The 17,705-nt window shown below is 42.0% G+C and overlaps 1 protein-coding gene across 1 annotated transcript in view; it reads right to left on the bottom strand.

Moving 5' to 3' along the window:
* grin2da (glutamate receptor, ionotropic, N-methyl D-aspartate 2D, a) overlaps positions 1-17,705 on the bottom strand; it is a 236,132-nt gene that overhangs the window by 110,996 nt on the left and 107,431 nt on the right. Inside the window, exons 4-6 of the mRNA XM_047605823.1 lie at positions 16,434-16,700; positions 4,954-5,141; positions 44-184 (exon numbers count right to left, since the gene is read on the bottom strand). Coding sequence (XP_047461779.1) covers positions 44-184; positions 4,954-5,141; positions 16,434-16,700 — 596 coding nt within the window. The remainder of the gene's footprint in view (positions 1-43; positions 185-4,953; positions 5,142-16,433; positions 16,701-17,705) is intronic.

Here is a 17,705-nt window from a genome sequence, read left to right as displayed (position 1 = left end):
ACTGGCATCAAAAAGCTCAAAGTCACCCTCCGTCCCCTCTCACCTGATTCTGTCTGGCACTCGGTGGGTCTGGTTGCCGTCGCTCTGGCAGTTGCCGGCGTACTGCGCCCTGCTGGTGGGCCCCTGGTCCCTCCGCAGAGCCATGGCCCCGTGGGTGAGCACCGACACACCCTTGGCAATACGCCTGCAGGATTAGCACAGAGAACAATGTGAGACAGAGGATTTTTAAAGGTCCTTTCTGACGCTGCTGAGATTCAGGGACAGGCAAGAAGGGCTGTGGAAGGAGACACATCTCTCAACTCTTGTTTGTTGCCTTGCAGGACGTTAGTGGAAAACAGCAACATGAGCCGGCTGCTGTTGTTGTTGTTGTTGTTAGCTACAAAGCTCACCAACAACACTTGGCTTTAGCTGAGGAATTTCACTTTGCAAACTCACTGATTTGTGTGAGATTAATGCTTTGTTGGCGTTTCAGCGTCGCAAACAGAGCTGTGTACACACTCTCTTTAAAGGGCATTGAACCCTTCTGTAAAAGCCAATTAAGCCAAGAGGCATTTCCATACACCGCAACCTAAACATGAACCCTTCTGCATATTTCCGCCAATAAAAAAATAGCTGCACAGTTAGTTCGCACCGATGGCAAAAAAGTAATAATAATCGTAATAACTGTGAGAAGGGATTGTGTATCTTGTCAACAGTGAATTCTATTCAAAAATGGAAAACACCTTATCTACGTCTGTGCATGGGTCAATAACAAAGCCATTGGCTGTAAATGGAAAACAATCTGAGCTTCTTTTCTCAGGGAAAACAAGTATCACAGCCACCCAAGTCAAGACATTCACCAATTACAGTTAAATAAATTGACACTGCAGCAAAAAGGCTTTCTTTGTTTTGCATTTTATGTTAGATTAAAAAAACAAACAAAAAAACAAATATGCCTGGGGATATATAAGGCGTCGCCCACGTTAAATTAAAAATAAATCATTTTTGACATCATAGACTGTATATAAATATGGACAATGCTTCCACACTTCCTTACGTTACAGCTAAATTGATGCTACTTTGCTGAGGATAGGGGCGCCGCCATCTTGAAGTCAGAGCCTGATCAGTACACTCTGAGGGCGGAGCCACGATATCGATGCCCTGCCCACACCTCCTCAAGACTCACTAGCATTTTCATTTAAGTAATACTATGCTCTGCTCTACATCCACCAGTGACAAGGAAATGTTGGATTATACACTGGACCTATGGATCTTATTATTCATTTGTGTTCTGTATAAATAAAGTATGTGTGGAAGAATAAAGAATGAGAAGTCCACATGAGACTGGGGCTTGTGTTCTGTGTCGGATCATTTTTCATTCTGTTTTTGAATATATATAATATTTAATGATTTAAGTTAGTTTTGATATAACGTTTGTTTGCTTAGGTTTAGAAAAAGATCATGATTCTTAAGTCTTTTTAGTTTTTTTATCCATTAATCCATATGACGGCCTAATCTCCTCCATGTAAACACTGTTCACTTTAACACGCTTCAGCGATCGACCACTGTTGCCGTTTTTCTGGCGAGGTCGTGCTGACATGTCACTAGGGCAGAGAAGCCGTGAGAAGAACTAATTACAATCCCCTCCTGAGAAAAATAAAGACGTGAATATGAGATTTGACGGGGTAAGCAAACCTAAAAGCTCCGTGAGGAGGTTGGGGTATGAGCCGTCAGTGGAAGGTGTCAGGTCATAAAGTCCAGCTTTTAATCCTGTGTCAGACAGCGAACACTCCAGCGACGATGAGCCGCGGATGAAGCAGCTGATGGCGATGAGCATCCAGTTTCTAAATTTATTTATGCGTCAAGTATCCTCAGCTCCAATAAATAAATATTAGCCGACTCTCTCGCCGTCCATCTGAGGACAATTTAATAATGGATTAGACTTTGATCTGCAGGAAGCTTCACGCAGTATTTAAAAAGCTTCAGCTTTTTAATTCCGGCTGCAAAAACAACTCAGATTCACATCTAACGTCTTATTCTGCACGATGCTGTGATTTATTATGACTTAAATGGCACGTTTAAGACCAACGGGAGATCTCGGCATCGTCCCAGTGATAAGGCCCTCAGCAGCCGGGCATTAAATCTGAATTATCCCAAAGTTACAAAGCATTTCCACACACTTTTTTTTTTGTTTTTTTTTTCAATGAATTACCACTTCAAACGAGCTACCGGGGCGGGACATGAAGGGAGCACGGGAAGCTGAAGAGGAGTTCAAGAGTTCAGAAATTGGAATTGACACAAACTGTGTCCTCTTCACGGGTCACGGTGCGTTCGGGTGAGGAAGCAGGCGGTCCTCGTGTACACCTTTGAAAGCTGCCTGCTGTAAGTTTTGCTCAAATGATCAGTCACGAGCTGCTTTTAGAGATACTGATTTAAATTTAAAAGAAAATCCTCTCTTGGATGTAGTGATACGTTCAATCAGATTTCATTTTACACGCGACTTCAAAGAGCTGCCGGCTACAGGCTCGGACAGAACTCACGCAGGGCGCCGATGATATTTTCAAAAAAAAGCTTCTCGTCCATATCACACGCAGTTTATTTATTTTTTTTTTTTTTCGGATGAATCGATCAGCGGCAGAGAAGAGGCTGCAGACACACGAGGGGAGGTCCAAGTTATTGTGTCAGGTCGATTCACAGTGTTTAAAATTCAGAGGACACATCTGGTGTATCCTTTGCACCTCTGCGTGTCTAATAAGCTACTGTGGCACTGGTCAATTGTTTAATGGTGCATTCATGCAACCCTGATCTTCTCATTAAACTGAGAAATATCACATTTTGTTTTGTGTTTTTCCAGATATTCGCCTTCGGTGACCGCATCATTATTTCATCCGTCTAGTTCAAGTGAGATGTATGTCAAAGGTCAGTGGTGGAAAAGGTTGCACGATCCTGGAGAAGCAACACACAGCGTGGTGGCTAAGGTCTGGAGAACTCAGTTCTTATCAGAATTTAGTATTTTAACTCAAAAACAAAATACATCTGCACACATTTGGATAGTCCTATAAGCATAGACTGTATATAAATATGGACGACACATACCTAAAATTACAGAAACTTTTTTAACAAAAAAATCTGATGAGTTTTAGTTTGGCCCGAGTCCCGCCCACTAACATAAAGGAGGTGGAGATTCTGCCTTGTACTGCAGCCTCCAGCCACCAGGGGGAGCTGTACTTGCTTTGGCTTCACTATTGAGGTGCAGTTCCGCCGTCCATCTTTACACAGTCTGTGCCTACGATCGTACAGTCAAACATTTGTCATTGAGTCATGAATTCTCCACAAATTCCTTAATCGCTGTTGACTCTTCATCCATTAATGTTATTTCTTGTTGATAACTTTTGCAACGATGCAATATCGGACTCTAAACTTCTAGATCAGGGACGTCATCTCAATGGGACGAGACCAGTAACACAACAGCGCATTCGCCTATAAATAAGGACAACTTCACATTGGTCTTTTCTTTTGCCATATTTGTATTCTCTGTTGCATTTATTTTTTTTTTTTTTCCTCACATAGTCCACCTATATGTGCACTATTTGCGTGAGTGTTCAATGTTTCTGTACCGCTGCTGCTAACAACGTGAATTGTTATGCGTTTCCTACTAAAAGTGTGTGAATCCTCGGAATAGCGGTTACTTTTATTGGAAATATTGCAGGGATGTATTTTTTGCACTTTTAAATTCGTCTCGTGGCCCAGGTTGGACCCTCTGGCAGACCGCTTTCGGCCTGCGCGCCCTATGTTTGACACCTTTGATTCTGCAGCTTCTCCATATATGACTACATTGCTGTTACTCTTTTGTCCATCACCGCATGAGGCCCGCCCACATGATTTTATTGGCCCGGGCATTTCTGCAGCATCTGAGAACACACTGAGGATGTTCTCATCCAACTGTAGTGTGACGCTGCAGGAAGAAACTGACTAAAACTGGGTTTTATGTGGATTAAAAAAAAAGAGGAGAGAGAGAGTGTTTATTTTTCTCCGCGATCATTGTGCACTTTTAAAATTATCAGGTCGAGGTTTCAGCAGCTTCAGGGTTAGGCAATGTGGAAGTCTATACACATAAATCCTCAGTTCAGTGCAGAGAAAAGAAAATGTGAAAGACCTTTACTGCGCGTGAGTGACGTTTTTGTCATCGCACAACACAGTGTGTTCTTTCTACAGAGGAAAAACGATGTGGAGGTGCAGGCGCCGTAAAGGACTACTTAAGTAAATGCACATTTTTATGAGCAGTGTTAAACATTTTAAAGCGCCACTCTGCACTCAGTTATATTTTGACATTTTATTTGACACTTAGCGTTCACCGACCCACTGCTCCTGAATGCATCTGATAAAAGAAGGACAGATTATGGATGGGGTATGAGCCTGAACGCTTTGAGACATTCATGCCATAAGGAACAGAAAAACGTGTTAGCATTTAGAGCACGCATCCGCTTCCAACAACAAACACAAAAAAGACAGAAAGCTGAATATCAGTAAATGAAACAAAGGCTACATCATCCAAAACCCCATCACGGACGTTCTCCAGAGACTGTGGTGTGTGTACGTTAATAGCCAACAATATTATGCCTTGATTTAGGTTCTGCACTGCATAAACTTTACTCACTTACAAGGTGGGGGTGGCACAAATGTCCACACTGCACGTCGTCTAAGGAAAATGATGCTGCTGCACAGAACCTAATTATATTCCTATCAGAAGAAAGGAAAGTATTACCTGCAGACTTTTTAATCAAGCTTTGCAGTTAGCCGAATTTCCATCTTATTAGGTTTATTTGTAACCTGTTCCCGCTCCCGAGCTTGTCCACTTTTGGAAATTACTTCCCCCCCAAAAAAATAAATTGTGCTGGCAAGGTAAAAAAAATAAATAAATAAAAAGAAAAAGAAAAGCCCTCATTTAACCCGTCACATCTAAAGAGCTGGTACCTGCGCGGCTCGTCCCTCCACCCCTGAGGCCGAATGGCGAACAAGGCCTTGGGCAGCCCCTCCAGACCCAGCCCGGACAGAGCCGGCCCCACGGCGAACCACATGTGACTGGGCCCCGCCTGACCCGCCGCCCAGGCCGCCCGGAAAACCACCTCGGCCTCCTCCAGAGAGCAGTACAGGAGGCGCACCTGGAGGGGGGGAGGGACGGAAGGGGTTAATGAGATTAATGTGAAGAAGAAGAAAAGAAAAGACAAAAATATACATTTCCATCCTGTTTATCATCCTCCTGGTTTCACGCTGCGGCCGCTCATGTTCCTTTTACAATTATAGATTATATTCATTTATACGTCAATATACTTCTTCCACATTAATGCCTCCCTCCCTCTGTCTTTCTTTTTTTTATTATTATTTATTTCCTGAACACAGTGAGCTGCACTTGAAAAATGACGCCTCTTGGTGTGCTTGCATTTCCCCTTCATACATTATTAAAAAGAGGGAATTAGATGGTGGGGGCAAGATTAAAAAGACAAAGCGAGAGGAGGAAAAAAACGTGAAGGAGGAAAGAGGCTCTGGTTGTGGTTGTGGTGCTTGTGTGTGTGAGTCTGTGTGTGTGGTTGATGCTGAGGATACTTCAGATGATTACTCAGAGGAAGCACTTGAGGAAAATTTGAGCCACAGTTTTGCAAGACAATTGAAGAGGTTATAAAACTAAGAAGAAAATAAATTGTCAAAATTGAAGTGTAAAATGTCCTGCTATGGCGGGGTGATGGCAGCAGGCGTGGAGAAACCTGTCACATGCTGCACATTCACCTCCGTTACTGGCGTCAGAGGACGGCGAGATGACGCCGATGCCTCCCACTCGGCTGAAAGCGAACGCAACGGAGGTCGGCGTGATGTCCACGCTGACGCCCAACCCTCATACTCTCAGCCGTCTGCACATATATATATATATAAATATATACACTCAGACCTCTTTACATCCATTTCCCCGAGGCTCGTCGCGCCGTGAAGCGTCCTCCTGATCGTCTGATCCGAGACCATTTCCCTCAGAAACGCTTGTAATTTGTTATAATTTGGTGCCATCAATCACTCCCCCGAGCGCAGGTGTCTCATTTTTCAAAACGTCGGACATCTCATTTGTGAGGAAAACATTTCATTTGGATCCCAGTGGGTCGTCAGATTTTATCGTTTCGGAGTTTAACCGCATCAGCATCCAATCAGGGATGAAAGAAGCCCCCTTTACTAGACGGTGAATGCCCAGGCTCGCTGTCAATGGCTCCAATTACTTCTGGTAGACCGTGGGTCATGTATTTTAACGAGCAAATAAGTTTTCCTTTTATTTATTTGTTACCAGATGAGATCAGAAGTCAAGAGCAATGCCTGAATAACTCACCTGGTAACTAATAAATTCAATATTCAATAAAATATCCAAAATAAAAAGCAACCGAGTCCTGGGAGTTTGAGGGTTCTGTTGGGTCAGTATCGTAGCCCTTGGTACCTCTCACTCTTTTCATGTTCGCTCTTTCTGATGTTGGCGTCAGCTGGTGTCTCCACATCTATCAGCACCGCCCTCCTCTGCTCTTTATCCACCACCACCACTATGTTTGGCTGGTTAACCAGGACCTGTTCAGGCTGGAAGCTGAAGTGCTGCAGAACGTTGGCCCTGTTGTTCTCCACCACCTTCTGTGGTCCACTTGGGAGGCTGGGGTTCGAATCCCAGTCAGGGCAGATGATACTATCAATGCCTACCTACCTACCTACCTACCTACCTAACCAGGAACATGAGGGCACACAACAATGAGCCAAACCGGGTTAACAATGCTTGGGAACCAGGGCAACCTGATGGGAATTTAGCTACTGGACCAAAACATTGCTGAAGAAGAGCAGAAATATACATATATACATCGATAAGTCAAGCTCCAAACATTTTAGTGGCTTTCAACTCGTCGTTTTACTTTTATTTTTTTTGCAACAGGCAATTTTGGTTCATAAAACCCCAGATAAACTCAAAGATGCTATAACACAGTGGTTCCCAACCTTTTTTTCCTCTACTTGTATCCACTGCTTGTAGTAAATTTATCTTATAGTTTCAATTTACACAAAAAAATACTGTAGATCATATCCACGTTGGGAACCACTGCTCTAACACAACAGATGATACTAAGGAGCCAGAGCTATGAAAAGGTCGACGCTCCCTGTTTCCTAATCATCTGCCACAAAGGGAATCTGTTGGAGGAATCTCTTCCTCATATTATAGGTTAGAGTCTGGTCGGACTACAGCAGGGGTGTCAAACATGAGGCCCAATCTGACCCACAGGACGAATTTGCAAAGTGCGATAATTACATAGCAGATATTAACTGTAATTTCTCAATGAAATTGGCACCTACCCCTAATGTGTCCTCTAAGAGCTGGGCTGCTTCAGTAAGAAGTGCGAAAATAACACATCACCAAGGTTTAGAGGGTATTTTACTTCAAACTTTTTAAGATTGTTCCTCAAATGTTCTGTAAGAAAATAGCTCATTAAATGTTAACATTGCCGATGGTCTTGTACTTCTTTGCACTATAACAAAGACAGAAGTCTGGAGTTCTTGTTATTTTTAGGTTATTATGCCATTAAAGGAACTCTTGCAGCCAACTTAAAATCAAACTGGGCCACATGAACCCCCCAAACTAAACCCCTGGACTACAGTCTCACTTCTGCTGGGTCGTGTCTGCAGCTCTGACTAAAACAACGCCACCCCTAGTGGACAAATAAGGAACAGGTCCCATTCTTTGGGGAAAATTTGAACTTTCCGTGGATCAGATTGGATTTGGTGGTTTTGGGATAAGTTGTATGAGGCCTTTGATCTAGTTTGACATCTCTGCCCTAAATATATAAAAGTGTGGTTAGCGTACTGGTCCATAATCATTTGAAGCTGAGGCGAGCAGCTAGCAACCTGTGATTCTCGCCCTCAACTTTTATTTATTGTTAGCCTGAAAACATGTTTATGTCTGAAGTTTTACATTTAAACCCAGGGAGACTCTAGTCTTGTGAGTTTCCCACTTAATTTTTAATTACCGCCCCCTTAGCTCTTTTTTTCCCTCCAAGAACTTTGATGAAAATTTGTAAAGTGCAAATAACAAAAGAAAAAAGTCCCACATGCCGACGCTACACGTAACGTCATGTCAGTTTTTCACCTGCATGGATGGAAGTGAACTTTCAAAATGTCTAAGACCAAACATTTGTCAAAAGTTTGTCTGGACTTCACCTCAAAAGATGCAACAAGGGAGGTAACACCTGAAATCAGATTCAACATCTGACCACACATAGCATTTTATTAAAAGACCAGAAATGTAGCATCTCTGATAACCTGACAGACCCCACGGCAAATTAAATGACTGACTTTTGTACAAAATGGAAGAACGGGTACAAAATGAGAAATTAAGCCTTTTTTTTTGTGCTACTACTACAACAAAGATCAACTGTTGGGTTACAATGCCAGTCAAAGGGTTTAGACGCCACTGAAGCACTGGCACCGCTACGAATGTACCGATTTGGCACCGGTATCGGATAAAACCTGAACCAGACCCATCCTAAGTAACACGCAGGAAAGTTTCTATCTAAACCCAAACTCCGCACCAGTCTGGAGGCGCCTTAAAGAAACGATACAAGTCCAGTCGCTCATGTTTCAGCTTGTTTTTTTTAACATAGAGACAAGTATTTTCTCAGATTATCTGAGACAAAAACAGAACCAACGCCAGTTTAATACTAGGAGTATTAGGAGTGTGCAGTATGTAGGAAACTTTACAAGATGTTAATATACCAGAGTGAACGTTGCTTCACCTGTAACTACATTAAGCCAGACGGCTTCATAAAACTAGTCGAGCAGCGGAGGCGAGATGCATCTTTACTCGCTCTGGTTACTTTCAAACCCAATGTGTTTGTACTGCTGAGCCTTCACATATCGATCATCTTGTCGGATAGAAAATCTTGTTCACTTATTATTGGACTCTGTTTTTGCTTTCAATCATACAGGGGAAAAAAGAAAAGTAAATAAATAAATAGGAATCCACACCAGTCTGGATTGATTTGTATTTCGGTCGGACTTCTGTGCAGCTGAGGGAGGACAATATAAACACATGAGACGCTCGGCTGGATCTTAATCACTGAAACGACCTCGGAAGCTGACGCGGCTGCTTCTTGAAGAGGAGTTTCTGGCGGCGCGCTGCTCGCTTTGTCGTGCATCTGTTCTTCTCTAATGATAAACTTAAGTGAAGCGGGCATGTAGAGGGAAACAACATCACACCTGCAGTCTTACCGGTCGTATCACAGAGGCAGGAATCAGCAGCTGATGAGGGCGCTGTGCTAATTGGTGAGGGCAGGCTTTGAAGTGAAATAAATGGCCCGTGCAGCTCTGCAGCCTCCTCAGTGCTTCAGAGATCACGCATTACGGTCACGCAAGATTAATAATTTTGCATTAGCCGCAACAGAGGGTTGTGAGGTCAGTGAGGCATTTTTTATTTTAATTTTTTTGTCTGTGCGGCTGAAGAATTCTTTGTGCGGCGCTGGAGGCTTATTCTAACTTCCAGGTGTAAATGAAACGCAGATTGTTCACATCCACATTATGACACATGTTGGTAAAGAATGAGAGGATGAGAAGAGCAGGTAGTGAATGTCTCGGCGGAACCTGTTCTTTCTGTCTGAATTCTACTTATATCACAGCAGAGGAACCAAATCTAATCAGTGATTCCAGCTCCACAGAGTGTGACCGTGTGTCGCTGTGAATATCTCGGCCAGTCAGAACTACACCTGCACCCTCGACGCCTTAGAGCCCTCTTTGGTTTTCTATCACGAGGAAGAAGAAGTGTCAGGAGAGGTTTATGCAAACGTTCATCTGCATTTTCAACTAGCTGCATTTGAACAGAGGCCCCGTAACAAGGTACGAGCAACAGAGCACGACAATAAAAAGCTGCGTCACCCAACAGTGGAGGATGAAATATTGCAGAGCCTGCAAAGATCTCTGGCTGAAGATGAAACGCAGCTAAAAATAGAATGTAGGTTACGGTTATTCATAGCAAAGTCTAAAAAGACATTAACATACATTTATGCAGTTGGAGATTCTTAAACTTGAATCTTAAATGTAGGTGTGGAAACTGCGGAAGCTCTAAGCGGCCATGCATGTTATTTCTGGGAAAACAAGCTTTGTTTTCTGGAGATTTCCAGAAACTTCTCTAGCAAACATTAAGGGCATACATCAGTCAGCATGATGGAATTCTCTGGAATTAAATATATCGAGATAAATATCTCAATATTTACAGAAAAATATTATTTTTCTCTGGAAAAAGTTAATATATGAGTGCATGACCACCTGGTTATATTTCATATTCCATTATATAATTTCATATGGTCAAAACTGCAGGTTTTTACTTTGCATGCGACAATAAACATAGTGTTGCATTTAAACTAGGTTTGGTTCGTGTTCACAGGAAAATCCAGAACAAGTTCTAACACCTTCAAGACTAAATGCTCATTTGAGGCACTGCAGGACCAGAAGCAGCAACATAGGTAAGTAGCTCTGTGACAACACCTGTGACGTTTTTGCCATTTTGAGTTCATTTTTGTTTCTACTACTGCTTCACTTTCAACAATGGCAACTGAAGCTTTTGTCCATATTCCTCTCTAAGTTCTTGCTAAACATTTTGTAAGAAATCAAGAAATAATCAAGTTGAAAATGGAGCACAGGCAGCAAGTGTGGGTAATTGGTAGTTGTGCCGGCCCCAAAGCAAACGATTCGCCCCATGATGCAACAGCATCAGGCTAAGACCACCCTCCTCTCTAACCAGCTCAGCTCAATTCATTTGCTCCGAGCGTGATTTGCTGCGTTCACACCAGAAATGAATGAGCCCGAGGGATAAACACTCAGTTTAGGAGCAACAGCCCAGGTGTGAAAGCGGACTTGGATTTTTTTTGAAGAGTTCAACAGTCAACCCCTGCTGGTCTTTAGCTCCTTTAAACTTGGCTCGGAGGCTCTTAGCTTTTCTCCGACACCGTGCCGTTGTTCTCCTCTGGTCGTTTTGTTTCACCACGAGTTCAAACGCAGACCGGTTATGATGCAACCGCCAAAGTTTTGCTTGTACAGAAGAGTTGCCCCAACACCTGGCTTCACCTGCACTGACTGCATCCGTCACAGCCGTCTCTAATGTTTAGGGATTTTGATGAATATCAACTTGATGTAAAAGTTGCATAATTCCTATATAACCTGAGGTCCTGTTGCAAATGTATGGGAGGGGGCTGATCTGGGATGCTTTTGCCTGCAGTGTGAAGGTAGCCTAAGGCTGCTACTAACGCATGCAGACTCTTAAAGCTTAGACGCATAAGTGGGGACAAAAATTACCCCAGAGGTTGTTTTTGTTTTGTTTTTTTTGCAATATCTTTGTAGTTTTAAACTTTTAATAGCTTACTCTTCCATGTATTAATCAAATAAGTCGTCTTTGAAATGAGGCCGTTTGGATTGGTGTCTAATTGTTATATTTTTTAAGTAATTGCATTTTTTGTATAGTAACATGACTCTAAAATGACTCCATGCATTTTTGATGAAATATCAAAGGTTAACCTGAGGAACTTTTGATTTTTATCAACTGTGACTGTCTATACATACATTTACTGTCTAGTACTGAGGTAGTTTACTACCACCAGTCACAGCTGTCCTTCATTAGCCATTATTATTATGTAAAATATGTATGTAAAATCATTCTCGTGTTGGGATCATTATTTTTTATCTTTCTTGAAGCAGTTTCGTGCTAAAATGTGAATAAAAAGTAAAAAGTGACATGAAATAATTCTTCTGTTGTCCAAAATATAGTAAAAAACTATAGTCTTCACACAAAATGAAGGAAGTGTTTAAGTTGACAGCATAAAAGGCTTTGATTCGAACTCATGGAAGATCGTAGGTAGTGGTAGGTCATGCATCTAAGGGTTCAGAGTTATATACAAGTACTTCTGTGAAGGACATATACTTGTACATTATCGTTGAAAATATCAGATTTAGATGGATGACACTGACCTTGGGAAGCAGATCTTTGGCCACGATTCAGAAACTTACCCCCATGCATCACAGCCCACATCCTGTTTAGTGTTTTTACCATAGACGTGGACATTTTAGAGGTGGATTTAATAATAGTTCAACAACCCCAGCAGCTACTGCTATTTTTGTGCCCAGCTGATAAATGGGTTTTAGAATCAGCGTGTTCTGTGTTAAGGTAGCGTATCGACGCCTTTTATTTTTTTAAAGCTTTAAAAAATAAAAATACTTTATCAACAGGACATAGCGATTTAAGGATTTAAATGAGCAGCAGTGGCAAATTACACTGATCAGACATAACATTATGACCACCTTCCTATTAGGGGTGGGTATTGGCGAGGACTTCACGATACGTATCACGATACTTGAGTTGCGATACATTAGTACGATATTGCGATATATTGCAATATTCTACATAGTTGAAATGCAAGTTGTATATATGCACATCAGAAGACAGCTATAATTCATTGGACAAACTGAGGTAAAAGACAATATTAATCCAGTCGTTCACTGCCCAAAATATGACTTCTTCTTTTAAAAACGATATTGTATCGTCAGTAAAAGTATCACGATATTTTGCCATATCGGTATTTTTTTCCCACCCCTACTTCCTATTATTGTGTAGGTCTCCCTTGTTTCTCCAAAACAGTTGTGACTCATCAGAGAATGGACATGGATGTTCTGAGGGTGTCCTGAGGGTCCTCTGAGGATCATCCCACTGACACTTGATCAGTTTGGGATCTAGTGAATTTGGAGGTCAGGTTCTGTTCTTCATGGTTTTTTTTTAGTTGTTCCTAAAGCGTTTCTGTGTCTGTGTCAGACTGCATCCTGCTGGGGATGGCCGTTACCATCAAGGAGTGTCATTGCTGTATTGCCATATTCCTTATAATATTGTGGCTGATCAGTGCATAGTGGTAGTTTCAGTCTGACATTACTTGCATGACATTACATCATGATCACTGCGACCCTTTCCACTTCTTATTTCTTTCTTTCTCCCTTTCACTGGGTTCATTTTGACAAAAGTCATTTAAGCTGACAAGGGTGAAAAAAAGAAAGAGAGCAAAGAGTGCATTTGAATAAAATGGGTTTGGCATGAAAGAGATTTTGCTCATGTACAAAGATGAAGGTTGAGAAGCAGAAAGAAAAAAAAAAGATCCTTTCGCATCCCGAGACTCTTTCCTTACGAGCAGACGTGTCAGACCACGGCTAAGCTCGTCCCGAGAAGACGTCCATTCCGCCTCCATCCTCCTTTTTCTTCGGGGTTTTTGTTTCATTCTTTTTTTTCCTCCCTGTTAAGCAGCGGTCGCTCTTCATTTGTAACCTTCCATGTTGTTAAAGGTCAGGAAACGATTCTTGGCGGCGGATCACTACAGTCGAATTTCTGAAAGTCTTTATTTCAAGCTGTGCTTTTAAGGCTGCTCAACAAGACCCCAGAGCTTTGGAATATTAAACTTAAAACAAGTTAGTGGGGGGGGAGCTTCCGTGGCTAAAGGCAGGAAAAAATAATGAAAATACTGTCCCTTAAAACTGTAGTTTTACAACAGTAGGAAAGCAACCAAACTTTTCTCATGAAATGTGGCTCTCAACTGTCTCACCATTTTCTGACCTGTCACAAAAACTACTATAAATGACAACATCAATAAACATCAGTTTTTATTGGTCAGCGCCTCATAGAGCAGCAGAGAGGATTAGATGTACAACAAAGGGAAAGTCTAGCTCTCCGTAAAAGGACAGCGATTCTGTTTCCTACAAAACTCATCAATATACATGTACGATAAGAAGGTCTGAGTGTGATGTTCCTTAGTCCTCTGAGATTTAGGTAGATTGACCTTCGACTCCTGCAAAGCCCGGCTCTTGTTCTCTTTAATCTCAGAAAATGCTTGAATGCAAAACAAATGTAGCCTGGAAGCTAGCCATTTACAGTGGAAAGTTCCACGGGGCCAGTCAAATCAATTGGGCGGGTTACAACAAAGAGAATGGCTTTAAATGGCTGCATTACTATCCAATTGCATGTGGAGTTATTTTTTTTGTCTGTATCGGTTGAAAGATTCCTCATCCTGATAATGAAATCTAAAAAGTTCAGTTTTATAAATGCATAGACACATGCATTGATTTTATGTCGTGATATTCTTGTAAATAATAAAAAATATCTATAAGTATAAAATAGTATAAAAAAGCTACAAGAATAAGGAAAAAAGAAAGAGCAGCAACGGTAAAATGATGCGGTTGCATGGCAAACTTCCCAAAGTGATGCAGCGCAACGTGGCCCCGGGGACGCCGATGTAATAAATAAATATTAAGCATGTATTAAGTCAACCTTTGATACTTTAAAACAAAGAGACGCTGCAGCTCTCTTCAGAAGCCTTCCCTCTGGTTAAAACACATTAACAAGAACCTTCTACTTCTAATGCCGTAACTGTAGGTGTAAAGCTAGGAAAAATCCTGCAAATAAACTGACCTGACAAACGTTAATAAACTAGATACTGAGGTTTTAAAAAGAAATTAAATTGTAGGAAAGAAACGTATCAATCACTACATTTAACTTCCCAATGTTTTACTGGCTCCGTGCATCAGAAGAATGCATGTTGAATTTAACATAATTATTTCTACTTATTACTAAACTGTATGAGCATAGAGCATCAACTATCACTGAGCCACAACAAAACAAGAACTTTAAACCAAACCATACAAGGTTTCCTTTGTCCTGAGTTTCACCTCAGCTGCTGATCTTATAGATAGTTTAGCGCCTCCCTGCAGCTCCCCAGAAATGTAACTACGTGCCACGGTGATGCAGACAGCAAGAGCTGTGATTGGTCGACTCGGCAGCAGCGTGTTTCCGCTTTAGTATTTCCGGCTGCTTCTCCATCTTGGCAATGTTTGAATTGATTATGTGGATCAATAAAGATGGAACACATCGAGGAAAGATTAACTGAGGAGGTACAAACATTCGTACGACTCGTCTTTGGCGAAAGTTTAGCGAAAGTTTTAGTTTCTGTTGTTGAAAGTGAAGCAGGAAACAGAAACAAAAATGAACTCAACCGGCAAAAAAGACACAGCACAGTCTAGGGTTTGCGTTGTTACTGAGCAAGTATAAATGTCTTGCACCAGCGTTCTTTGCGTAGGTTACGGCATCTATGTCCTACAGTACCTCAAATGAGCCTTCAAGTTAAGGCTGGGTTAAGTTCAGTGTAACTACTACTTTATACAATTGACCGAAGACCAGCAGAGTAAGGGGTGAAATACCACCCTTCATGGAGAGTAGCAAGATACAACAAGTGACAGTAGACATTAAAACCAAGGATCCAAGTGCAAAGCGATGGTCGAACCCATCACTGGAAGTACTGATATATGAGGACAATGTTTATAACCCGTTGCAGAAATAACGCAGATTGACACACAAAGACTTTTTATAAAAACTATGCAGATTTTACTTTTTACTAGTTGTCCTTGAACCTATTTTTGGTTTGCATTTCCAATGGCTACAAAAAACTGCACACCACAGGCAAGTGCTATCTTATTAGATATAAGCATTATGTCAACAAACAATACATTTATAACTCTTAATAATATAAACATAGACTCTGAATAGGTGTGCACTCATATTTTATGCCTGGAACATAAGGTGGAATGAATATTGAGGTCATGGGAGATTTCCATCAATTACAGACATTATGGGTTTTTTTCTCACTGGTATTGATGGGTCCAGGAACTCCCAGATGGGGGAGTTGTACAGTTGGTCAAAGATTTCAAACCTGGGATTGTATGTGACTGTGCTGATAAAGCCAAGAGACATCACTGGAAAAGAAGTCACTCAGATGGGAAGAACAGCAGTGTGACCTTAAAAGTTGATTCTAAATACTAGGAAGGCTGTCGATGCGGAAGTACCAAAGAAAACACACATCAAAAGGACATTAAATGTTCTGTGAATGAAACCGTCTCAGGTTCTATTCCATCATTTTAACTCACAAGTTAAGAGTGTGACACTATTTCACTACCACAACAGGCCAGACATAAGTCATTGTCAAATGCTACCAGAGTATAATTTTCTCTTTCTGGCCACAGGCATAGGGAGCTATGACTTTCAAGGTGAAGCTCGCAGGTGCATGCAGGAGGTCATGGTAACAATAGAGGAAAGGAACCTTTTTTAAACCTGAGAGATTCACGCTTCACCATCTGTTTCCTTCAAGCCTCGTGGAGGCTTTACAGATGTCTGCTACCTGAGCCTCGGGCTACAGAAGAAGTCATCTCAAGGTAGACAGCTTATCAAGTTGAGTGGCAGGTTCTGAAAACACGCCGATCTCTTCAGGCAGGAACTGAATATTGCAGCTCAACTTCACATGAGGTGATGTATTTTTATAGCAAAGAAATAAACAGAACAATGAGGAGCTGAATCCACACCCCCACCAACCGTTCCTCACCTGGGCTTCGTTGTCTTTGAGCATTCGCTTGGCTCTGGCCCCGCCGGGGTCGTCCGTCACGTTGAGAATCACCACGCTCTTCTTTTCCCAGCCGATAAAAGAGCCGTCTGTCATGCCCTCCACCATGGCCAGGAAGTCCTCGTAGCCGTGGTAACGGGTGGTGACGACGGAGAAGGAGGTCCAGTCGTACTCTTCGAGCACCTCGAAGATGACCTCGAGCTGCAGCGAGGTGGAGCAGGTGAACTGGAGGTAGATCGAGCCGCTCTCCTGAGGGCAAATAGAGAGACTCCATGAGGCACCGCGATGTGTTCACTTAGTATGATGGACACTAACGTTTGACAAGACAGGGTGGTTACACATTATTGGTGGGGTTAGATCTGGAAACAGAGAAGTGAAAACAATGATGTTGGAAGTGTTTGGCCTCAACTTGCTCCTAAAGCCTTTGCACAGTGAGTTTCAAAACTTCCTCTAGGACGTCGGTCTTCATCAGGGGGTCAAAAAACTTTGGTTGATTAGACATTTTATTTATTTATTTTTTCCCCATAAATTGATTTAGTTCCGCCCTTCTCTCATTCTGCAATACGGGAGCTATCTCAACAGTGCACCATTTCACACATAATGCCACACTAGACCTGTCAATCTAAGCTTCCTCTACACAGTAGGCTCCGCCCCTATTGCTGCTGAACCAATCATGAGGCAGAATATTACACACCAACTCAGGTTCCCTGCAACTGCTGACACCCTGTTCAGTCCCCAGCGGAAAAACAGAAGCACTCTGCAATATTCGCAGAAGTCTTAGGGTTAGGGTTAGAGTTAGCACTAGGCCGAGTTTAATGTAGAACACGTATAGTAGGTATGGGGTCCCTACTAAATCTCTCATCAGTTTGGGGGTCCTTGGCCTGAAGAATGTTAAAGACCCTTCCTCTAGGAAACAACCAAAACTGTAAATTCATTGACCACATAAAAGTTCGTTAGAGATATTTGGGACAGGCTTGCAAGCATTGTGTGAAATTCGGATAATATTTTCTTTCATGTAGAAGAAGAGCTAGCTCTATTCATACAATTTCAACACTTTCATGCTTGTTCCACTTGGAAACATCTGAGGTGAGAAACATACAAGAGGGTTACCTCGGCAACCAGAGCCTGGAATGTCCACTGCAGACCGACTGCACGCAACAAAGCAACGGGCGATGGGCAAATGGCTTTAACAGGGTTGGTGCTTTTTTACAGAATTCCCTGCTCTTTCACTGACGTCCACTATAACCTGCTTAA

The sequence above is a fragment of the Mugil cephalus genome, chromosome 14, assembly GCF_022458985.1.
Source record: "Mugil cephalus isolate CIBA_MC_2020 chromosome 14, CIBA_Mcephalus_1.1, whole genome shotgun sequence".
Taxonomy (NCBI): domain Eukaryota; kingdom Metazoa; phylum Chordata; class Actinopteri; order Mugiliformes; family Mugilidae; genus Mugil; species Mugil cephalus.
Note: the sequence above shows the minus strand (reverse complement) of the source record. Positions and strands in the feature narration are given on the sequence as shown.